This window comes from Trachypithecus francoisi, unplaced genomic scaffold (assembly GCF_009764315.1).
Source record: "Trachypithecus francoisi isolate TF-2019V2 unplaced genomic scaffold, Tfra_2.0 Lachesis_group16, whole genome shotgun sequence".
Taxonomy (NCBI): Eukaryota; Metazoa; Chordata; class Mammalia; order Primates; family Cercopithecidae; genus Trachypithecus; species Trachypithecus francoisi.
The window spans coordinates 35,398,532-35,423,524 of NW_022681461.1; the positions used below are offsets into that span (position 1 = coordinate 35,398,532).

The window sequence follows — 24,993 nt, forward strand, 5'->3', positions numbered from 1 at the left end:
CCATGTTTCCCAGGCTGGTCTTGAACTCCTGGGCTCAAGTGATTGGCCTGCCTCAGCCTCCCAAAGTGTTGGGATTACAGGCATGAGCCACCGCACCCAGCCCATATCCCTAATTGCTAATTTTATTTTTGCCAAACAAATTTATGCATTTGAAACCATAATAATGTAACAATATTCTCAGTATAAATCATTTGGAACCCTATTTCCCTTCCCTCTGTTTTCCTCAGCAATGTGTTTTTTAACTCCAATGACATACATGCATGCAGAATCTGAATTAACAATATACAGTTAAAAGAAAAAACAGTGAGGGAAAAACTGAAGAGAAAACTTTAAGTACAACACTCTTTTAAGCAACAAATACTTGCTGTGTGTTAGTGCTGTCTGTCAAACACTACCTAAGCACAGAGGATACAGTAATAAAACAATCCCTATCCTCAAGGAGCTTACACTCCAGAGGAGAACAGATATTCAAGTAACATAAATAAGTGAGTGAGCCCAGGCCATAGTTACAAACACTGCAGCAAATACAGTAGAAGGCTGTGCTAACAAGCCTTCCGGTCACCACTACCCTAACACTATTTACAGTACAGCTTTATAACCTCATTTGAATTTTGTGACATTACCCTCAGAATAAGAAATCTTTCAGAAAAGTAACACAGCATGGGTGCATTTTCTATAACCATGCTGGGCAATTTTTTAGCACTCAAAAGGCCAAACACAGTGAATCCCATTTAAGTTCATCTTCAGTCCTCGGAGGCAACAGAAAGAAATCAACAGATATACCAAACACTTACCATGTAATAAAATCTTTTCGCAAGAGTATGTATAAATATTATTTTGGCTACAGTTGCAGTTCCATATAGACAAACGGAGACATAGAAGTGGTTATACCATGAGAGAGACTGTCCAATAAGAGAGATGAACACTGCTATAATGAGAACAGTAACAAGGCTAGTGAACCAGCTAATCAGAGTGATGCCAAGTCCACACAAGAAGTCCTTCTTGTAGTTACCAGCTAATGAAGAGAAAACAAAAAGGTGAAATCATTATCTTCATCAAATCAATTATATAACCAGTCAGTAGACCAAAATGGGCAAACATTAAAACAAAAAAACTCCCCACTGTACTTGAAAAGTATGAAAATGTCCTAGTGTTGAGGTTGGCTAAACACAAGAACAAGGGAGGTATCAAATAATAATATTCAGGTAACATTTATTAAGAGTCTCTAAACATTCAAAAAGATAAATCTTCTAGGAATAGTTCAGGTACATTCCTTACGAAGGAAGAGGGTAGTCTTAATCTTCTTCACTTTTGGTATGCTTTGTGTATCAAAATATTAGAAAGAATGGAAGGCAAAGTTCCATATAAAATGTTGTTAAAAGAAGGTAACATAAGAAGATAAGGAGTGTGGGAAAAATAAGTGGTGACAAAGAATTATTTAAATTGCTGCTAAATATTTTATCTCGTAACAGCACACAGCAACTTAGACTCTGAAACATTTCAAACAGAAATATTTCAAATAAAAGAAACAATTTAACCACAAGCAGTTCATTCATACTTCGCGACACTGGTCCATACTAGCTATTAGTCTGTAGTGTGGACTTTTTAATGGGACTTTTCATTAGAAACCAATCTGTACAAACCATTTTTCAATAGCTTCTATGTGGTACTTTTATGGAGTGCCTAAATACATAAAAATTGACTGCTTTACCAAGATTAAAAGTAAAATAAGCACATTGATTTAATATTTAAAAATTTCTTACAATATAAAGCAAATATTGTCTTTAAGATTTTTAGCTTTCTGGTAAGATATAAACAAACTGAAAAACTTCAATAAAATTCTACAGCAATGCCAGTATTTGTAGTTTTAGAGGAAAATACTTACTCTTATGTTTGGGCTGCAACAATTTTTTGCCCAGGTACAAAATAACACCCATTACCACCATGTAGTTTATGATTGAGCCAATACGAGAGGGGTAAGCAATGACAAACAGGCCCAGCACATCAAAGAAGACCATGTTTCCATGTCTATACTTAGAAGCAGCAGCCAGCATGTCAGACGTAGCTAGATGCTTAAGAACTGCTAAAATGTTGTCACCTATTAGTAAAAAAAAAGAAAAGAAAAAAGATTTTAAAAAGCTGAAACAACTATTTGTGATTGTACACGTACAACTATTTGAAGCAGAAATAAACCATGTACTGTTTGAATGAAGAAATGGTTAGGAAGAATGTGAACAGAAATCGCTTTCTACCATCCTACTGCTCTCCTCACTTTTCTTACTAAATTTCCCAAATAAGGTCCATCCCCCACCCTTCTCCATTTCCTCTCCACTCAGATGCTCAGCCAACTGGCCTGTATCTTTTCCCTTCTATTAGAACTATTCTCTATGATCAATAGTACCTTCATTGTTGACAAATCCAATGGCTGTTTCTTGGTACCCATTCATTTAATAATATATATTAACTGTACTAGACATTCTTTTAGATACCAGAAATTCAGTGGTGAACCAAGAGACAAACGCCTTTCACGAAGCTCAAAATATGAACAAGCTGTCACACATGTGTTAAAAATTAAGGAGGAGAACTAGTAGAGTTCCATACTAAAACATCATGGGAGACTAACAGAGCTACCTTCTTACCACTCAGCAATCCTCCCAACCCTGGGCCAACTCCTTTTTCATTTCCTCACAATGAATATTCCTGACCTTAATTGCTACACTATCTCAGCTCTCCAACTCCAAAGCCCTAGCTCATTCACATTGCATACTGCCTCTCTAATGCACAGGCCACAAATTTATATATCAACCCTAATATTCCATCTTAGTGTATATCAGAAGTCTAAATTAGAATACCAACCTGCTCTCTGAATGGAATCTGTTAGAATTCTGTCTGCTGTGTCATACTTGGTGTGATAAATGTATCCATTCTCAATAAAAGCTAAGTCTATTCCTAAGACACATAGAAAAAAAAAGTCATTTTGCTTTAAAGATCAACCTTCCTTTTGGCCTATTTGTCTAATAAATTCCTAAAAGACAAAATGTCAAAGCAGTGGCATGACTACTTTGTCACATTTACAAACGAATGATACAAATTCTCTTCCAAATTCTTACACAGTCTATAGCTTTGGTACATAATTCGATACATAATGAATGAAGAAGTACATTACTCCACAGGTAGGCATTACAAGTCACACAGCAAGGATAGGAATATTGAGTTTGCGAGGTCATCAAAATTTTGCCACCTACATTCTTGCCAGGCCAGAGCCAAATTTTAACTTCAAATAAGTTGTATATACAAGTCGCCAAGGAAGTTGGCAAAGCAAGACAACAATGAAAGACCCCTGAAGGATCTATTACCATCTTTTGGGAATGAAGTGCTAAACAGTTCACCCTTGTTCTGTCACACTATAGGGAAAGATGACATATTATAGAGGAGGCAAGCATTTAAATTAGTATGGAGTTTAAAAAAGGAAACAAACTCTGTGAATTTGCTCTCAGAAAATGCTGTTTACTCACAAACTTTCAAGATATAAAACTCACTTCTGATAAATAAATGTTGCACAGTAGGCCATAAACCATCGACAATATACCTGGAATGTTCCCAAAATCCCTGTAGATACGAAAGTCAGTATCTGAAGGAATGATTCCACTCTGAAAAACCTCCTGAGCCACCACAGAAGCAAAAGGGTGTTTAGCTGCTGAAACATAAGCTTGAACCAACCAAGGATTTTCAGGACCTAAAATGAAAGGTGACAACACAATAGAGGGTATTCAGGCTTTTTTTTTTTTTTTTAACATACCGATGTTTTTCAACACATAGAAAACAGTAAAAGTGGTGGTTTTGGGAGATGGGTCCAATATGTACCTTTTCATCCCTTTTTCTGTAGTTTCCAATGTTTCTCTGATATATGTGTTTGACTTTTAGAATAAAAACCTCTTGTGAAAATAAAATTAAAGCATAAAATAACAGCAATTAAAGCATAAAATAACAGCAATACAATGAAAATGAAAGATCATTCCTAAGTCTATCATCCTAAAATGCCTATTATCCATTTTACACCTTTAATTTTCTTACTAAGGTAGGATTGTGTGTATATAGCTGTACTCAATGAAGATATATATACTTTGTACATTTTTTTTTCACTTAAGATTATATTAAATGCATTTTCCTATGTTGTTAGATACAAATTGGGTATACCTTATCTGAAATGCTTGGGATCAGCAGTATTTTGGATTTTTGATTTTTTTGGATTTTGGAATATCTGCACTATACTAGTAAGCATCCCTAATCCTAAAATCCAAAACCAGAAATGCTCCAATGAACATTTTTGAGCATGATGTCAATGCTCAAGTTTTGAACTGTAGAGTTATTATGGATTTCAAATTTTCAGATTAGGGATGCTCAATCTGTATTACAATGATCATTTTGGTAACTGCTTAACATTTCACTGAATATGCCATAAAGTTCCTTACTACTTTTTATAACTTATCATTATTAATAATTTTCCATCTGTATCTCACACATCTACAGCTTTTTTTAAATGGGAGTTTTTCCTGTAGGATAGTGGGATAAATTGTTTTATAATTTATATAATTATAATTATATAATTATATGTTTAATTATTCACTCTTCCCTCGCTAAAAAAGGATTATACATCCCTGCTCTTGCCACATATCTTGTAAAACCTGCCTGGGAAATGAGTACACACGCTTCTGTACCTATTAACTGCAGGCATGGCTACATGACTTGCTCTAGCCAACAGATGGTGAGGAGGAATGACATGACCCTCAACTGGGCAGACTTTTCAAGGGCATTAACATTATTCATACTTATCCTTAACTTTCATTTGTGTGATCAATACATCCCTAATAGGGGCTTCTCCTTCAGCCTGGATCCCAGAATGAATAAGACACATGGAACATAATAACCGTGGACTATAATGGCAGTTATTCAGAAACCAAAATGCAACACGAGCAAGAAATTTGCCTTTGCTGTTGTAAACCACCAAGACTTCAGGGTTGTTACCACAAAAGTTAGCAACATATTTACTGAGGTAAACAGACCAAGTAATTGAATGTCAGGGAATCTAAGAATATTGTTTTAGTAACTTCACAGATTATAAAATTGCTTTCCTACATTTTAAAAAATGACCAAGGCCAGGTGCGGTGGCTCACACATGTAATCCCAGCACGTTAGGAGGCCGAGGTAGGCGGAGCACCCGAGGCCAGGCATTTGAGACCAGCCTGGCCACATGGCAAAACCCCGCCTCTACTAAAAATATAAAAATAAGCCAGGCATGGTGGTGCATGCCTGTAATCCCAGCTGCTCAGGAGGCCGAGGCAGAAGAATTGCTTAAACCTGGGAGGTAAAGGCTGCAATGAGCCAAGATTATGCCACTGCACTCCAAGCCTGGGTGACAGAGAGAGACTCCATCTCAAAAAATAAAAATTAAAAATTAAAAATGACCCAAAAAGTAGAGGGACACTATAGAAATAGACATACAGGTAATCCAGATACTAGAGTTATCAGACACAGATTTTAAAATAATTATGATTAATATGTTTTTAAAAACACACACAATATCAATAATTTCACCAGACAAGTATAATCTATTTAAAAGAGTCCTACAAATGGAAATCCTACAACTAAAAAACATAGCTGATGTTGAGAATTTTAATAAATGGGCTTAACACAAAGTTTAATACAGCAGAAGAAAGGATTAAAATTAAAGCATAAAAAGAAGAAAAGGTTAGAAAACACACAAATGTGAGTAATTGGAGTCCCAAAAGAACAGAAGATAGAATGGAGAAGATAAATGTTTAAAGACTTAATGGCCAAGAATCTCCCAAAACTGATGGAATTCAAGCCATGAATTCAAAAAGGTCTACAAACTCCAAACAAGATAAATATAAAGAAAACCTATATCTAGCACCATTTGCCTTTGAACACTATTCCTCACCAAAAGAAACCAAGTCTCCTTAGAGAAATGGCTGATTCCAGGTCTGGGACTAGCAAAGTACAAGGTAAGTTGAAACACCTGTGCCAGAAAGTAAGAAAGTACTCTAAGAGACATGTCAAAGGGGCTCAGGCACTGGTTCAAAATAGACACCACTGGCCTAAACTGGGACAATTCATGCAACAAAATAAATAATAGTAACAGAAAATATACACAGTAAAGTTAAAATACATAAAGTACTGAAATAACAAACAAAAAAAAGGAAAATGGAAAGCCTTCCTTCTTGCAGAATTCCAACTATGACCTACAGGAAGAATGATGGAACCAGAAACTCAGCGTTAGCATTGGGTAAACACTGTAATAAAAATGCTTGGGGACAAGAGTTATCAAAGATTGCTAAAACTAGGATCAAAGTTTTATGACAAACAGGATATTTACCTAAAGTATCTACCACTAAGGGGAAATCAGTAACTTATACAAAGAAAGAAACAGTAGAAAAAACTGGCAAATAAATACCTTAATCAAACGATGAAAATGTAGTATCATTAATAATGAGACAGATACTACATGCATCCTGATGTAATGCACTGAGAAGGACACAAATACAAAAGGAAAAAGAAATGTGATGATGGGGAAATACATAGATTATGAGACCTTATCATATTAAAATAGTATTATTAAAATATTATTACTATTTGATATTAATAAATTTTATACTACAAAATATGATGAAAAACATACTGAAAAACAGGTAAAGCCCAACTATCATTAAATATCTTTAAAAAATTAGGATAATAGTTCCTCTTAGATAGGAGTGAGCTGTATTTGAGAAGAAAGGTTAAAAAAAATGCCTAGGCGGGCAAGGCAATCCACCCTCTTCCATGAGGCAGGGTTAAAAAGATTTTCACCTTACAATAATAAAGTTTTCAACTTTTTTTGAAATGTGCTAAACAATGATTACGGTTTTTTTTTTTTTTTTTTTTGAAACGGAGTCTCGCTCTGTCGCCCAGACTGGAGTGCAGTGGTGCCATCTCGGCTCACTGCAAACTCCGCCTCCCGGGTTCACGCCATTCTCCTGCCTCAGCCTCCCCAATAGCTGGAACTACAGGCGCCCACCACCACGCCTGGCTAATTTTTTCTATGTTTTAGTAGAGACGGGGTTTCACTATGTTAGCCAGGATGGTCTCGATCAATTATGATTTATTTAATAACACATGATAATGAAATGCTATATTTGATCCTGGCCAGGCACCCAGATTTTTTTTTAAATGGCTAAGACATTAATGGAACAACTGGAAAAATCTGAATATGCATTATTATAGTTTTATATTAATATTTCTTGAGTGTGATCTATGTTCTGCAACAGAAGAGCATGTCCCTATTTCTTTATCTGAGATGATCATCCTGAGATTATCAATTGACATGATTTTTCTCCTTTATTCTGATAATGTAGTGAATTACACAGATCGATTTTCAAATATTACACCATCTTGTTGATCAACTTGGTTGGAAAGCATTATCTTTTGTATATTATATGTATTCCTGGATTCAGTTTGCTAATACTTAATTTAGGAGTTTTGCATCTAAATTTGGTATTACCTACCCAAAATATCTACCAAAGTTGAACATATGCACACCTTATGACTCAGCAATTCCACTCAGAAATGTGCACACACAAACATGTGTACCAAAACACATTTACAAGAATGTTCACAGCAGCACCATTCATAGCAAAACCCTGGAAACAACATAACAGCACCAACAGAATGGATCAATTGTTGTAGAAGTGACTAGTGTTCAGGAAGAAAAAAGAATGAACTACGGATGAGGAACTGAAGCTTGGAGTGGTCACATGACCTCTCCAAGGTTCCACGTGTAGAATGTGCTATAGCTAAAGTTTTGAGTTTTGACCTTAAATCATCTAACTACAGAGTATATGCTTTTTCTTTTTTTTTTTTTTTTTGTAACAGAGTCTCGCTCTGTCACCCAGGCTGGAGCACAGTACTCCATCTCAGCTCACTGCAAGCTCCGCCTCCTGGGTTCACGCAATTCTCCTGCCTCAGCCTCCCAAGTAGCTGGGACTACAGGCGCCCACCACCATGCTGGGGTAATTTTTTGTATTTTTAGTAGAGACGGGGTTCCACCATGTTAGCCAGGATGGTCTCCTGATCTCGTGATCCACTCACCTTGGCCTCCCAAAGTGCTGGGATTACAGGCATGAGCCACCGTGCCCGGACTTTTATTCATTTATTTTATTTATTTATTTTTTTTGAGACAGAGTCTCTCGCTCTGTCGTCCAGGCTGGAGTGCAATGCCTCATCTCCGCTCACTGTAACCTCTGCCTCCTGGGTTCAAGCGATTCTCCTGCCTCAGCCTCCCAAGTAGCTGGGATTCCAGGCACCTGCCACCATGCGGCTAATTGTACTTTTAGTAGAGACAGGGTTTCACTACGTTGGCCAGGCTGGTCTCGAACTCCTGACCTCAAGTGTTCCGCCCACCTTGGCCTCTCAAAGTGCTGGGATTTCAGGCATGAGCCACCACGCCCAGCCAGAGCCTATGCTATCAATCAGGACCCTATCCTACCTCCAAGCAAAACCTTTTAGTTATCTTATAAAGTAAGGTGGCAGGCAGATACAGAAACATTTTCAATTTACATTCTTTCTCCTGCCGTCATCTAAATCCAACGATAATTCCATTTTCTTGTGTGTTCACATCTTAAGAATGAGCCCCATCTTTCTTAATGCAATGACTATGAGCATGTGTAATGTTCAGAGGAGGTAGGCCTCAGTGCCAAGAATAGTAAGTCAAAATTCTCTAGAAGTCCAGGGATCATAAACCCAGCTTAGCAGACCCACAGCATCCTTCCACTGCTTATATTTCCTTCCATCTCTAGTTGGTAGCATCAATGCACAAAAGAAAAAAAAGGAACTAATAAAAGAGACTGAGAAAGAGTGGTAAATATTATATGGAAGCCAAGTAACGTGAGGCCTGAAAACTGACTGAATTTGCCAATGTGATCTTTACAAGAACAGTTGTGGTGAAGTGGGGAGGCTAAAGCTGACTAGAACTGGTTCAAGAATATATCACATGGTGGATCTATCAATTTCGGTGGATCTCGGTCTATCAAGGTGGATCACTTGAGCCCAGGAGTTGGAGAACTCTGAGCCATGATTGTATTACTGCATTCCAGCCTGGGTGACAAAGCAAGATCCTATCTGGAAAAAAAAAAAAAAAAAGCAGTTATTCAAGACTATGACTATGGATCATTCTTTTGAGGAATTCTGCAGTAGAGGGTCAGAGAAATAAGACGAGCTAGCAGGTGGTGATAAAAGTGGTTTTCTTTAAAATGGAAGAAAAGGTATGTTTGCATGCAAATAGAAATGATCCTATAGAGAGAGAAAAATTAATGATGGAAGACAGACAAAAATCATCATCACCAGTCTCCTACTCATACACTAAAGGTATTTCCAATTTTCTACTCTTATAGAAAAGCCAAGGCTGGACATAATGCCTCATGCCTGTAATACCAGCACTTTGGGAGGCCAAGGAAGGAAGACTGCTTAAGTCCAGAAGTCTGAGACCAGCCTGGGCAACACAGTGAGACCCTGTCTCTACAAAAACTAAAAAACTGGCTGGGCATGGTGGCACATGCCCAGCATCCCAGCTACTGAGATGGAGGCTGAGGCAGATGGATCACTTGAGCCCAGGAGCTGAAAACCAGCAAGCCATGATTGCTCCACTACATTCCAGCCTGGGCAACAAAGCAAGATCCTATCTCAAAAAAAAAAAAGAAAAGAAAAGAAAACCCAAGATGACTTAGATCTACGTGTATACGACAATTATTTCTGCAGGTTAAATTCCCAGAAATGGGTCTGCTGAAGAGCCTGCACATTTAAAAAAGTAATACATGTTGCCAAAATGCACCAATCTACATTCCCACTAACTGTGTATGAAAATGACTCTTCATACTCATCAGCACTGGGCATTATTTTCCTTACTTTTTGCTGATCTAATATTTTAAAAATCCTTACTGTTATATGTATTTGCATTTATTCTCAAATAAAACAACTGTTTAATTTGGCAGTTTCTTAAAAAGCTATGCATAAATTTACTATACATCCCAGGAATTCCATTCCTAGGTAACTAAAAGAAATGAAAATATATGCTTACACAAAGACTTACACATGAATGTTTACTCCAGCATTATCATAAAAGTCTAAAAGTGGAAACAATCCAAATATCCATCGATGGATGAATGGATAAACAAAAAGTAATACATCCATACAACGGGTTAGTCAGCCACTAAAAAAAATGAAGTACTAATACATGTGACAATATGGATGAAGCTTGTGAAAGTTGTCAGAATCAAAACAGAGTCACTTGTGTTAATAACTCTGACAACGGAGCCAGGGAAGGCCATGAAGGGAAGGTTCTCATGCACAAATGCCTGATAACAAGAATTATCACAAAAGACTCTTCAAAAACCACAACCTTGCACAAAGGTCATTGCAACCTCATATCAAAAAAAAAACTTCAGCAAGGACATCAGCCCAGCAACTGCCTGTCCAATTTCAGACTGGTGCCACCCTTGTTATTGATCCTTGTAGCCAAGGATAATTATCTCAAAAAAATTATGTAATCCTCTTTATTTTTCCTATAAAAACATTTGTCTTCCTTTACTGCCCTAGTTTACTATGGCACATGTAGTCCTACTCCAATGCCCATTACTACATAAATACCATCTTCGAGAGTCTCCCTCTGTCTGTTATTTAGATTAACAATCTGAAATACATTACACTAAGTAAAAAAACCCAGACACAAACAACCATGTATTGTATGATTATATTTATATGAAATGTCTACAACAGGCAAATCTATAGAGACACAAAGTAGATAGGTAGTTGCCTAGGAATGGAGGAAAATGGGAGTGACTGCTAATGAGTGTCCTATTTGGGATGATAAAAACATTCTAAACTTATGATGATGATTGCACAGCTGAGAATTATATATCTCAATAAAGTTGTAACTTTAAAAAAAGAATTCACTCTAAAGAAGGCTACAGGCCGGGCGTGGTGGCTCACACCTGTAATCCCAGCACTCTGGGAAACCGAGCGGGCAGATCACCTGAGCTCAGGACTTCTAGACCAGCCTGGCCAACATAGTGAAACCCCATCTCTACTAAAAATACAAAAATTAGCCAGGCATGGTGTCACACGCCTGTAATTCCAGCTACATGGCAGGCTGTGGCAGGAGAATCGCTTGAACCCGGGAGGCACAGAGTGCAGTGAGCCGAGATCACGTCACTGCACTCCAGTCTGGGCGACAAAGCAAGACTCCGTCTCAAAAAGAAAAGGCGGCTATAAAGTAGCAGATAGAATACGATTCTATTTTTGCAAGAAATATATATACACATATATACATGTATATTAATGTTTGCACTCAGAAAAAATTCCAGAAGAGTACAGACTAAACTATAACACTAGTTTGCTCTGGATGGTAGAATTACAGGGGCATGAATATTTTCCCAAAAGGAAAAAAGATTCTGTGGCCCTTTTGCAATCAAGGCTCTCTCACTCATGAAATCAGGTCACTGGTCTGATAAAATCAAGTCATTCTTTCTGGCCCTTCTTAAAAATTAGGTAGTAAAGATTATTCTAGTCACTAAAAAACTCCCCAAATGAATGTCGCTCTCAGAAGTGACAATGGAGTTCTAGGGCACAACCTGTTTTAACCAAAAAGTTTCCAGGGCAGGACAAATACTATCACAAAGAAAAAGAAGTATGGTTTAAAAAGCTGAGGACAGCACAATCTGGCATATACTCTCAATCACAACTCCAAATCCAGTAGGGCCTTTATCCTCTTTTAGTCAAACATGAAAATAACACTAACTAGCTTTTTGAAAGCCCTGCCCACAAGAAAGGTAGTCTTCTGTAGGCAGTGGCATTAAAAGTGAGAGAGATGCTGGGAAAGGTATTAGAATGTCAGAAAGCACCCAGAAAGCTTTCAGGTATGCAGTTTAGCCATAGCAATGAGCTCCAAAACGTAGAGGGGGAAAAAAATCACGTAAAAATTCAGAATAAGGAGGGAAATAATCTCTTCCAATCTTTTGTAGGACACTCCTCCAAAAAAAAATTTATTTTGAAACATGAGGATTTCAGAACAAGTAAAACATTTAAATTTTATGTTTATACTAACCAGTCATAAATCTGTTATTTGCTTTATTATTAAAGTGATCATATACATTTCAAAAATTTAAATACATAAAATTATAAAAAGTAATGCATTAATGACAATCAATTCTGGTATCAAATTCATGAAGCAACAGAGAATTTAAACTGTTGTTTTACCTTTAACCTAGTCCAACATTATATGAAATGTTGTAGACATTTCATATAAATGTAATCATACAATACATGGTTGTTTGTGTCTGGATTTTTTTACTTAGTGTAATGTATTTCAGATTGTTAATCGAAATGGAGTACAGTTCTACCAGCAACTGCTCAGCTCCTCTAGCTAGGACCATTATTAACAGTTTGTTTACACCCTTTCAGATAACGTAATTATTTTTAGAATTTATGCAGCTGCAGAATTTTTGTCTAAAACCATACGTATTTAACAAAAAGAGTAAGGACTCTGGGCCGCCCAGGCCTACCAAAAATGAATACTTAATAAATGTAAATAAGTAATGTCAGTCAGTCTGGACCTGAATAGCCCTTGGTGTGTTTTAACCTCTCTGGACTACACATATGTAAAATATGTTAACATATGTGCATAAAATACTTATGCATTAATACATATAGAAAAAAATCTAGGAAGGGTACAGATTAAACCACAAGGCTGGTTTTTCTCTGGATAGGAGGAGTGTAGGGCAAGATGCTGTGCTAATAAATTAAAAGCATGGAGATGAAGGCACTTAATACACAGTGTACTTCAACATGGAAATATACAGACACACTCCTGCTTACATGGAGCCCTGACATTTTTCACAAGAGGAAAGAAAGACTGAGTGTCCTCTCTGCTTAGAGAATTTTCTTTTGCTGCTTTTTGATCTGGTGGTTGTAATATGTATGTGTTCCTCCTATCCAGACTGACATCCAAGAAATAGAAAGAGGCTGGGAGTGGTGGCTCATGCCTGTAGTCTCAGCACTTTTGGGAGGCTGAAGCAGGAAGACTGCTTGAGCTCAGGAGTTTGAGACCAGCCTGGGCAACATGGCCAAACCCCATCTCTGCAAAAAAAGGAAATTAGCCGGGCATGGTGGTATATGCCCGTATCCCAGCTACTCCAGAAGCTGAGCTGGGAGGATGTCTTGAGCCCTCAAGGCGGAGGTTGCAGTGAACCGTGATAATACCACTGCACTCCAGCCTGGGCAACAGAGTGAGACCCTGCCTCAAAAAAAAAAAAAATGTATATATATATATCTCGATAATAATGTATCTACTTACTTCTGTAGAGATCCCAGCTTCTTCTCATTAAAGAGTAAGAATAAAGCAGAAAGGTTTGAGAACTGAAAAGAGAACTTTGCTACTTCTAACATTATGACCTTGAGAAACTCAAATGCTTAGCTAAAGTAAAATATACAAACATTTTGAAAGATAAAAGTTTAAAATAAGCTTGATGGAGACTATTAAAATACAGTATTTTTTAGGTTATGAAGACATACTTAGCATAGTTTCATAATTTAAATAAAGTCAGGTCTTAAAAGGGTGCTACAAAACAAGTTCCCACATCATCTCACTTCCCCTAGCCCATCTCAGCACACAACACACTCTTCAATACTAAAACATCTAGCAAATGCTACATCTCTGGATAAAATGCATTACCCAAATTTCTAACAGGGCAGGGAAATGGAATGGAACTTTCAACGTCAAATTTTAGTATGCCCTGTCTAAACAAATCCATGAGCTCTGAATTTTGTTAATAAAGACAATTAAAACCCATTTATGCCTGAGGTTGCAATTTTTTAAATTTTTGCATGTGTGAAAAATCAGACCTTGGCAATGAAGCTTGAGCAGTAGGATAAAAATAACTCTCACATGCTTAGCGTTCCAATAATGAAACACTAGGCACAAATGGGCTAAGTTGATATCCTTAGAAAAGTTTAATCATAAAACTAAAGCTATTTCTCTGGGCCAGACATGGTGGTTCATGCTTGTAATCCCAGCACTTTGGGAGGCCAAGGCAGGAGGACCAGTTGGGCCCAGGAGTTTGAGACCAGCCTGGGAAACATAATGGAAGCCTGTCTCTACAAAAAAATGTTTAAATTAGCCAGGCGTGATAGCAAGCACCTATAGTCCCAGCAACTCAGGAAGCTGAGGCAGGAGAACAGCTTGAACCCAGGAGGTCAAGGCTGCATGATGGCACCAGTACACTCGAGCCTGGGTGACAGAGCATGGTTCTGTCTCTAAAAAAATAAAATAAAATAAAAATTATTCTGGCTGATTAAATATGACTAACTTTTTTTAACATTCCATTAAATCAATGATAAATTTAAACCTATTAAACTACGGGTAAATTTTCTCATTTTAACTCATGAAATGATTGACATTTAAAATTATTTATATCATAACCACTCATAATGGCTAAAAGTTCACTACCTATATAACAATCCAGTTAGAGATTAAGAACAAAGTCTCTGGACCTGCACTGTCTAGGTTCAAATCACACTCTGCCATTAAACAACTGTGAAACCTTAGGCAAGTTATAATCTCTCTGGACTCAGTTTCATCTCTAAAATGGAAGTAACAGTACTTATCTTACATGTTGTTTGGAGGATTCAAGGACTTAATATATACGAAATGGTTTGAACGCCTGGCATATAATAAGCACTATACAAGAGTCAGATGCTATATTATTTTGTTCAAAATTTTTAACAAAGACAAGCTAACACTACCTCATGCTTTAAAAAGAATGCTCATTCAAGAGACCGTTTATTAAAGAGATTACTTATAATCAAAAACTTTCTCCTTTCATAAAAACTAGAATCGCATTAAAATATAAAATGCACAGTCTCACATACCTGTTTGGAACACAAGTTCTTTCCCTCCTACACCTGCTGCCTCCAGGTTAATGAATGCACGAATCAAGCTAGCCCAGGGGTGCTGAGTAATGAAACCATGACTGGCCTTAATGAGAAGGAAAAAAAACAAATATCTGTTAAACAATCTTAAATTATCAGTCTTGATTTTGCTTAAACACAGAGAGACTACTTTGATGAGGCAAGGAATATGAAAACAAAATAATCGCTCTTCAAAGGCAGTATCCAAAGACATCTTCTGCTTCTTTTCCTATGCATAATGGCCATGCACATCATGGTTCAGAAAGTCACCCATCACAGAAGGCAGCCTGGTTACCCTCAGCGGTGCCAAACAACATCCCTGGTAAGTACAAGGCTGTGCAAAAGAAAAGGCAGAGAGGGCTAGACACGGTGGCTCATGCCTGTAATCCCAAAACTTTGGGAGACCAAGGCGGGAAGATCACCTGAGCTCAGTAGTTCGAGACCAGCCTTGGCAACATAGTGAGATCCCCTCTTTTTTTGTTTTTTTGTTTGTTCGTTTTTGAGATGGAGCCTGTGGCCCAGGTTGGAGTGCAATGGCGCGATCTCAGATCACTGCAATCTCCACCTCTCCCAGCTTCAAACAATTCTCCTGCCTCAACCTCCCGAATAGTGGGGATTACAGGCACCCACCACCATGCCTGGCTAATTTTTGTAATTTTAGTAGAGATGAGGTTTCATCATGTTGGCTAGGCTGGTCCCAAACTCCTGACCTCGTGATCTGTCTGCCTCAGCCCCCCAAAGTGCTGGGATTATAGGCATGAACCAGCGTGCCTGGCCCCCATCTCTTTTTTTTTTTTTCTTTGAGAGAGAGTCTCACTCTGTCGCCCAGGCTGGAGTGCAGTGGCCGGATCTCAGCTCACTGCAAGCTCCGCCTCCCAGGTTTACGCCATTCTCCTGCCTCAGCCTCCCGAGTAGCTGGGATTACATTAGCTGGGACTACAGGCACCCGCCACCTCGCCCGGCTAGTTTTTTTTTTTAGTAGAGACGGGGTTTCACCGTGTTAGCCAGGATGGTCTTGATCTCCTGACCCCGTGATCCGCCAGTCTCGGCCTCCTAAAGTGCTGGGACTACAGGCTTGAGCCACCGCGCCCGGCCTCCATCTCTTTTTAAAAAGAAAGAAAAAAAGAGAACAGGAGAAGAGACGATCCATATGGCTGGGCATTTATTTGTGCCTGTCTCAAAACATCTCTGAAACTTCAATGTCAAAGAAAACCTGAGGAGAGTAATTATGCCACCAAGAGCCCTTCTATCAATTAAATCCTGCCACAATAATCTACTGAGTGGAGTTTTCCAAATAGTAAACATCTCTACATACATGGTTGTGAATTTTTTAAAGTACTGCTCATATAGTATTTTTCTGCATATCATTTTACACTACCCACAGGAGTCATAAAAAATGCATTTATGTGTTAGCTATTATTATTATTAATCTCATCCTTATTCAAGCCTAATATTTAAAACAGTAAAATCTCACTTGCAAGACATTTTCCTCAGCACCATTAAAGAGAAATATGACAGCATGATGCAAGGCTTCTGAAGATGTTGACAAGACGCGAAGGACTTCCAGCATCACTGAGCAGCTAACTGCATCATCACTGGCACCTTCAAATCAGAAAAACAGATTTGCTGCTCAGATTTTAAAATGTTTACAGAATGACCCATTAGGACTAGGAATGGAGCTTTCTCCCAGAGAAGCATCAGAATAGCTGCATGACCAGAAGCATAGCTCTGTCATCATTAGGACAATTATACCCACCAGCAGTAAGTTCCATGAAGGGATCTTTGTCTGGTTTGCTCACTAACTTACTCTCAACACCTACAACCATGTCTGACCCACCAGAGTCACTCAATTAGTGTCTGCTAAATAAAGCAACCTGAGGGGACCCAAAGTCATACTGGAAACTGGTATTCTCAGCAAACCAAGGAAATCTGTTCTATTCTTTACCCGTATTCCATAATCTCTATAATAGTCTCACTTCTGGTGCTCACAGCTTCCTGGATGATCTCTCACTGCAACCACTCCTTTCTTGCTTGTTTTCCTGCCAAAATCCTAAAAGCTGCACAGACAGGTCACTGTGGACAGTGTAACACTCCTTTAAGGTTTCTCCAAAGGAATTATGTGATGGAAAAGTAAAAAGAAGATACCTAATCTAATAAGACACAGGAAAGGAGACTAATGACCTAAGTAGTATCCTAGGTCCCAGAACACACACTCAGTTCAATCTCTGATCCTCTTCTTGATTCATAAACTTTGTTAATCAAAAGTAACTACAAAGATGACTTAACTGTCTTGCTTTTTTAAAGCACTGTAAGAGACAGTTAAAGGAACTGATTGGATATTTGATGATACCCAGGAATTATTGTTAGGTTTTTTTTAGGTGAGGCAACTGGTGGTATCAAAAAGGGCCCTTATCTTCCAGCAATACACAGTGAAATACTTTTAGAGAGGAACTGATATAGCTAAGATCTGCTTCAAAATAATCAAGAAGTTGGGAGGGTAGTGGTAGGAAAAAAACAAGATCAGACTGCTGAAGCTGGGAGATAAGTACATTGGGGTTCATTAAACAATTCTGCTTTTGAATATATTTGAAACTTTCCATAACAAAAAACTTAAAAGAGTAATCAAAGTAAATAAGCACTAACGTAACTCAGGCAATAACATTTCTGGGTTTACACATTTGAAGCAGGGTGCCAAAGAGTTTGGCGTGGATTTGAGAGCAAGAAAGACTTGGAAGTAAATCTGAGCTCTGTCACTTTCCTCCACTATTTCCTGGTTTAAAGAGCAAGCTAACGATACCAATCTCACAGGTTTGTTTTAAGAGTCACACAATATAATGCCCAGTGCCTAGCACCTGGTAGGGATTCAATGTTCATTTTTCCTACTCTTTGCAAATCTGAGGAAGGCTCTGTAGCTAGCTTAAATTAAAATGCTTGTTTGGGCTCTATTAAATTCCAGACCCCATTCCTACTTAAGAAGAAACTACCTATTAACCATACTTGTCTTGGTGGTAATTACTGGTCTGTATTTCAATCGAAGTGAAACTAAGTAATAATCATTTAATTACTAATAGAAAATGTTGCTATTAGCAAAAAGTGTCACCTTTCAAAAACCTAATGAAATAAACTCTTTTTGTAAATGTGACACTGTGAGTTACTTTAAAATAGAAAGCAAACAATAAAATGTTTCTTTATTCAAAAAGAGAGAACGGAAAATTTAAAGGTATCTATACAGGGTTGATTAAAAAGTTAAATTGTCCATTCAGCTTCCCTTATTTTAATGGTTCTGGTGTGTTAGAATAGAACTACAGATGGGTCAAATATCTTTAAGAAAGGGAAGGAAAGTTAAGAAGACAGTATCTATAAGGGCTAGGTGGTTAACTGACATCCCTTTTCATTTAGAATTAACCTTGAAATTGAAGCCACCCCCAAAATAACTCAATGCCTCTTCCACCAACGACCTGGAACCACACAGAAAACTCAAGAAGATAATTAAGGCTTTCGGTGGATAACATTACTCCTAACTGGTATCAATTCCTGAGTCCTATATACACAGATGAGAACTTAAAAAGAAAAAAGAAGTGCTTCAATTAGGCCATCCACTAAAAGGATTTAGGTGATAGTCTATTTCAGGGGTGTCCAATCTTTTGGCTTCCATGGGCCACATTAAGGGAAGAATTGTCTTGGGCTACATATGAAATACACTAACACTAACAATCTGATGAGTTAAAAAATAAAAAATAAAAATTGTAAAAAAATCTCATGTTTTGAGAAAGTTTATGAATTTGTATTGGGCCACTTTCAAAGCTACCCAGGATTGCAGGTTGGAAAAGCTTGGTCTATTTGATGAAGGTGTGAAACACTATTTTTAACAATTTATTATTGACAGAAATTTCCTTGAGATTGTTGCTAAGGGTATTCCTATAAAATTTTAGTTAAAAGTAGGTTCTAGGGCCAGGCGCAGCGGTTCACGCCTATAATCCCAGCACTTTGGGAGGCCAAGGCAGGCGGATTACGAGGTCAGGAGATTGAAACCATCCTGGCTAACACAGTGAAACCCTGTCTCTACTAACAAAGAATTAGCAAGGCGTGGTGGCAGGCGCCTGTAGTCCCAGCTACTCAGGAGGCTGAAGCAGGAGAATGGTGCGAACCCGGGAGGCAGAGCTGCGACGGAGCAAGACTCCATCTCAAAAATAAATAAATAAATAAATAAATAAATAAATAAATAAATGTAGGTCATAGGCCAGGTACAGTGGCTCTCACCTGTAATCCCAGCACTTTGGGAGGATGAGGTAGAATGATCACTTAAGGAGTTCAAGACAAGCCTGGGCAACAAAGTGAGAACCTGTCTCTATTATTTAAAAAGTAATAATAAAAAGTGGGTTCTAATGGCTCACAAAAATGCTTGCCTTTAATTATTAGACTCCACATATACAATTTGCAACATTTGGCACTATGTTTGTAAAGAGTAACTGAATATGCACTCCAAAATATGTCATTTTGACATATGGATTATTTTGATCTGAAAGCAACTGAGAAGTAGGTACTACACAAAAAAGCTCTCTGCCCTCCCCTTATTTGCCTAAAAGCAGAATATAAATTTACCAACGTGTCCCCATTTCCCCTCTCCACCAGGAAGTACAAAGGTTGATCACAAATGACAACTTTAAACTTTTGGTGGCCTGGTGACAGCACAAAAGGAATCTATGTAACACTTTACTAACCTTTATCTACCATTTATTTGCCTTCCTACAATTTGCCACCCCTCGAGACTCAAGGTCCTTTTCCTTTCTTTGGTCACTTCTCTAAAAACGTATTGTTTTGCTGAAGATGCTACATAAGCCAGATTTCTAAGACACCTCTTTGAGATTTACTCATTTTCCTTGAGTATCTCCCATGTACATGAAGTGCATGTGTTAATAAACTTCTGTTTGTTTTTTCTCTTTTTAGCTTATCTTTTATTACAGGGGTCCACTCAGCTAAGAACTATGAAGGGTAGAGGGGAAACTGTTTTCTTTTGTCCCTACATTTCCTTCTAATTCTTGTATATACAGCCTTCGTATATAATGTTCTTAAGCAACTATGGTGTTTATTTGCCCCTTCCCAGAATTTAAGCATCGTAATAGTGGGCAAAGAGTGACATTTAATACTGCTTTGAAATGGAAATTAAAAAACCACTGGTGGCAGGGCACGGTGGCTCACACCTATAATCTCAGCACTTTGGGAGACTGAGGCGGGCGGATCACTTGAAGTCAGGAGTTCAAGACCAGCCTGGCCAACATGGTGAAACCCTGTCGCTGCCAAAAATACAAAAAAAATCAGCCGGGTGGTGGCACGGCAGGAGATTCACTTGAACCTAGGAGGCAGAGGATGCAGTAAGCCAAGATTGTGCCACTGCATGCCAGCCTAGCAACAGAGTAAGACTTGGCCCCCCTACCCAAAAAAAAAAAAAACCACTAAACCACTGGTTACCCCAGCAGCACATGAAGGTACTATTGGCTTATTTAACAAATGTGTGTATACTGATCTTTGAAAATGCAAGTTACATTACAAATGCAATTGTCAAGCTTTCTAAATATATTCTATTATGAACTATTTTATCAAGCAAATAAATTTTACTTACATTTTGTATAACTCTAGATGTTCAAATTTGGCCTGCTGTAAGTTCAAGCAATCCAGAAGTGTTAATATTACATAAGAGTTAATAGAAACTTTTAAAAAACACTTTCCATGCCAGGTACTATTTCAGTGTTTTACTTAAATTTAATCCTCCAAGCAACACTATTAGGAAAGTACTATTATTTTCTCCATTACACAGATGAGAAACTAAGAAGTTAAGCAGTTTGCAAAAGGGAGTATTAATCACACTCTAATATTCTTTTTCCTTTCAAATGTAGCTGAAAGAACTGACTGGCCAGGAAACCCAGCATCTTATCCTAGTTTTGTCTCTGATCAGTGATGACCAGCTAAATTTACTCCTGTGTCAAATGAGGGGGTTGAGCCAGATACCATTTCAGGTCTCATCTACCACTAAAATGCTATGCCATTGTAAATGCTATTTTTTATCCCTATTTACAGCCTCTTTAACGACTGAATACAATTTTCTGAAGAATAAATATTTTAATAAATGGAAGTTCAATTTAGGGGATTCCCATTCATTTGACAGACATTTACTGTGTCAGGCACTGTCCTAAATGCAAGTATTCTATTTTGCCAAATTATTTTCAGAGAAAGATTTACACATTAATTAGATACTTAACAGTATGGCATCCTCAGTGGACCAAAATTCTCACTTTATAGGTCAACAGAATCTGCTAGAAGAGATATCCACCAACCCGTAGCCCAGGACAGCTTTGAATGCAGCCCAATACAAATTTGTAAACTTTCTTAAAACATGAGTTTTTTTTTTGTTTTTTTTTTTAAGCTCATCAGCCATTACTAGTTTATATTATGTGTGGCCTATGACAATTCTTCCAGTGTGGCCCAGAGCAGCCAAAAGATTGGACACCCCTGCTCTAAAACCATGGAGCATCCCTCGAAGGCAGTGACTGTCCTTATCTGGTATCCCCAAAGCCTAGTATAACATCCAGCTGAGTAAAATACTTTTTAAGTATCAGAACCTAACTCCAGGACACAAGGACACACACACTGTCTGGTAACACCGAGAAAGCTGCTTCAGTCTACCAGAAACATTCCAAGTCTTGTCACTGGGCTGCTGGCATTAATGCCAAAAAATAATATTAATAAAGCACTTAAGAGAAGACAGAATGGTTAGATCCTAAACTAAATGATACTATCCTAATTATCCTGCTTTCCATCACAAAGAAAAAAGGTTTGCCCAAAATAGTCCCCACAATTGCCCAAGTAGCTTGGGGTTATGTTAATAAACTTTCCGGGCTGTGACAACTTTCAAATGACTAAAAAACAGGTACATACCTGGTGAGTTTGCTACTGAGTCAAAATGACAATTAGCCAAGACAGCATGCTGGGCTCCATCTCTGGGTTCCAGCTTTACCACAACATTGGTGATGTTGTCATAATAGCTTGTAAAACCTCCCAAGAAATCAATGCTAAAAGAGCCTGTGGGCCGTTGTACATCTACTGAAATCTTATGAAGCCTGTTGCTTTGCACTTCAATCAGTTTAATCTGTTCCAAAAGGTAATGCACTGTCAGAATTTCATTTTCTGGACTTCCTGTAGTCCTGGGGCCAATGGAGGTTATGTGTTCAAGATAATCCCTGGAAGTGACCAAAAGAACAACAAAGGTTTGTAGTTAAAATTGACACTTAGCATGGATAACTCTTCCACTACACACCACTTCCTCCCCAAAAAAGCTTAGTTTTTTGACTTTTATAAAAAGGACTGCCTTTCATTATTTCAGACACCAAGTGAACATCACTTATAAAGTTCCATGATTTTATTTTTGCCTCCCACGAGGTGACCCCTTCAGTTTTCTCCACCATCCCACTCCCAACTTCTCCCCGTATCAAACCAATACAAGGACTAGGGATGTATTCAAAACGTGTGACCACTGGTCAGGCACGGTGGCTCACGCCTGTAATCCCAGAACTTTAGGAGGCTGAGGCGGGTGTACTGCTTGAGCTCAGGAGTTTGAAACCAGCCTGGGCAACACAGTGAAACCCCATCTCTTCTTAAAATACAAAAAGTAGCCAGATGTAGACTACTATTCGCCTGTAGTCCCAGCTACTCAGGAGGCTGAGGTGGGAGGATTGCTTGAGCCTGGGAGATGGAACCACTGCACTCCAGCCTGGGCGAGAGAGCCAGACCCTGTCTCAAAACAACAACAACAACAAAAAGCTGAAGACTAAGCAGGAGAGACTATAACTTCACGGTGCACACACCTGAAGGTTATAGATCCTGGTTAATGACTTTAAGTAGCAGAAACCAATGAACAAATATAATCAAGAGGTTAAGTAAGGGGCGAAAAAAAAAAAAAAAACTTCTGATGGACCCAGCCCTCCGAGCTCCTCCTAGTTATTAGACTCAAGGTCTAATAACTTCAATTCAGACCAAAACCAACTGTACCCCTAATGAAAACAAAACTTTTGTCTTTTCACTGCATTCCAAGTGGGGAAAGCTGGGGGTGGGGATGGGAGGCGTTTCACAAAGTCCTTAATAAGCTTGCAACACTTTGCATTCTAGGAAAAACTTTTTAGAATACAGTAGCTGTTGAAAACTTTACACCAGCTTAACATTTCATGAGCTGTGACACACCTGGGTTACAATATCTTTGACTTAATCACCTTTCGTAGCATTCATAAAAGTCTTAAAAAAAAAAAAAAAAGTCAAACCTTACACAGTCACTAATCCAAGGGGCCTAAAGACAAACTGCAGGAATCTGAGAATTTCTCAGACTGCATACCAAATTTTGACTGGGTGGTGGTCCAGAAAGAGTCTCTATAGCTTTCGGATTTTGGGGCTGTAACCCTCAGAAAGTTAGAACAGTGCACTAGCGCCTTCCAACACTCCCCGCCCCCAAAGCGAATTTATAAAACAGTCTAGGTACAAAAATTTCCATTTGGAAAGCAAAAGGGCTAAGCAAGGTAAAAAGTGGAAGCTGTTCCAGAATATGGGGAGATGACTCACAACCAACCATCTGCACGAAGGGCAGACAGTGGAAAGCAGGTTCAATCTACCTGGCAACCCCAATCTGCACCGCGAGCTAAACGGGGGACAGGCAAGCCCCAAGTCCCGCCAACTCAGACCCCAGAAGAAGGAGAAGCAGGGCCCCCCCCACCCCACGTGCAGCCTGGGAGGGGTCAGCGAGTCCCCGCGGTCCGGCAGGGGCGGGTGCACACAGGTGCGGTGCCCCGGGGCCTGGGCAGGAGCCACAAACTGACGTGCGGGCCATGCCAGGCGGGAGCGGCCGGTACCTGGCTTGGAGGGCGTCGAACTCCCCGTGGTGTCCAGCGGCCCCGCGTAGCAGGAGCTGCTGCAGCGAAAGCTGCACCAACGTCCGCAGCGTGAGCAGGTAGAGCGCGAGCCCCAGCGCGGCGCGCGCCTCAGACAGCCCGGTCCCTGCGTCCCGGCTCGCGCCGCTGCTACCCCCCAGGCTCCTCTTCCGCGTCCTCCCGCCGCCGCCGCCGCACCCATCCACCAGGGGCTCCTGAGCCCCGGCCTCCCTCTCCGGCGGTGGTGCGGCCGCCGGTCCGTCCCGACGCTCTCCTCCGCCGCGGTGCCGCCTCACAGCCGCCGACTCAGAACCCCACTCCATGGCCACGAGCCTCAGGTGCCAGCCCAGCAGCCTCAGCCCGCTACAGCCCCGGCCGCCGCCGCCGCCGCAGCTGCCGCAGCGCCTCCTAGTGAGCGGACGGAAACTGCAGAGGGCCAAACTTCTTCTGATTGGCCCGTCCCGCCGCGCCAAGACCCAGTTTCTTTGGCCGTTCTTGGGTGGGCACAGCTGCCGGGCCGACCCAGCAGCGGGTGGTGGATTGCCGTCTCGCGCAGGGCTTTTCCAGTCCTCTGTAGGACGGAGATTGCCAAATGGAAAGACACCTAAAAACCCAAAACGAGAAAAATGAGAGATCGCTTTTGAAAGAACACACAAGGCTCTTAACGGTGCACCAGGCAGATGAAAAAAGCAATGGCCTGGCTTTCGTAAGGAAGGAATTATTAGAACATCAGGCTCCAGCAAGGTGGGTTCCTGGCTATTAAAATTAGAAATAAGACTACGCAGAGGAGGCCCGGCCTATTGCTTTCACATGCATAATCTAATCAGATCTTCATAACTCAGCAACTTAATCTGTGCTATTACTGTCTCCATTTAACAGATAAAGAAAAATAATGGCTATTATTTATTGAATACCAGCTATGAGCTAAGCGCTAGGCCAAGTCCTTTAACACATTATCTCATTTAATTATCTTTAACAACACTTAAAAGGAAATATTTTTGTTCCCATCTAATACCTGAGAAACGTAGAGATAACAGATGAAGAATGTAAATCTAATTTCATGGGCTCCCAA

General features: G+C 39.3%; 1 protein-coding gene across 4 annotated transcripts in view; it reads right to left on the minus strand.

Annotated features, from left to right (window-relative positions):
* Positions 1 to 24,399, minus strand: part of ERMP1 (endoplasmic reticulum metallopeptidase 1) — an 83,784-nt gene extending 59,385 nt beyond the window's left edge. The window contains exons 1-8 of one of the 4 annotated variants that reach the window (XR_004443462.1): positions 23,904 to 24,244; positions 21,946 to 22,247; positions 16,487 to 16,614; positions 14,974 to 15,079; positions 3,590 to 3,736; positions 2,857 to 2,949; positions 1,886 to 2,098; positions 795 to 1,015 (exon numbers count right to left, since the gene is read on the minus strand). Coding sequence is in view for 3 of the 4 variants with exons in the window: in XM_033237268.1 (XP_033093159.1) it covers positions 795 to 1,015; positions 1,886 to 2,098; positions 2,857 to 2,949; positions 3,590 to 3,736; positions 14,974 to 15,079; positions 16,487 to 16,614; positions 21,946 to 22,247; positions 23,904 to 24,244 (1,551 nt within the window). In the remaining variant the exon portion in view is untranslated. Of the gene's footprint in view, positions 1 to 794; positions 1,016 to 1,885; positions 2,099 to 2,856; positions 2,950 to 3,589; positions 3,737 to 14,973; positions 15,080 to 16,486; positions 16,615 to 21,945; positions 22,248 to 23,903 lie in introns of all 4 variants that reach the window. The other 3 variants (XM_033237268.1, XM_033237267.1, XM_033237266.1) reach the window with 3 other exon arrangements.
* Between the last annotated feature and the right edge of the window lie 594 nt (positions 24,400 to 24,993).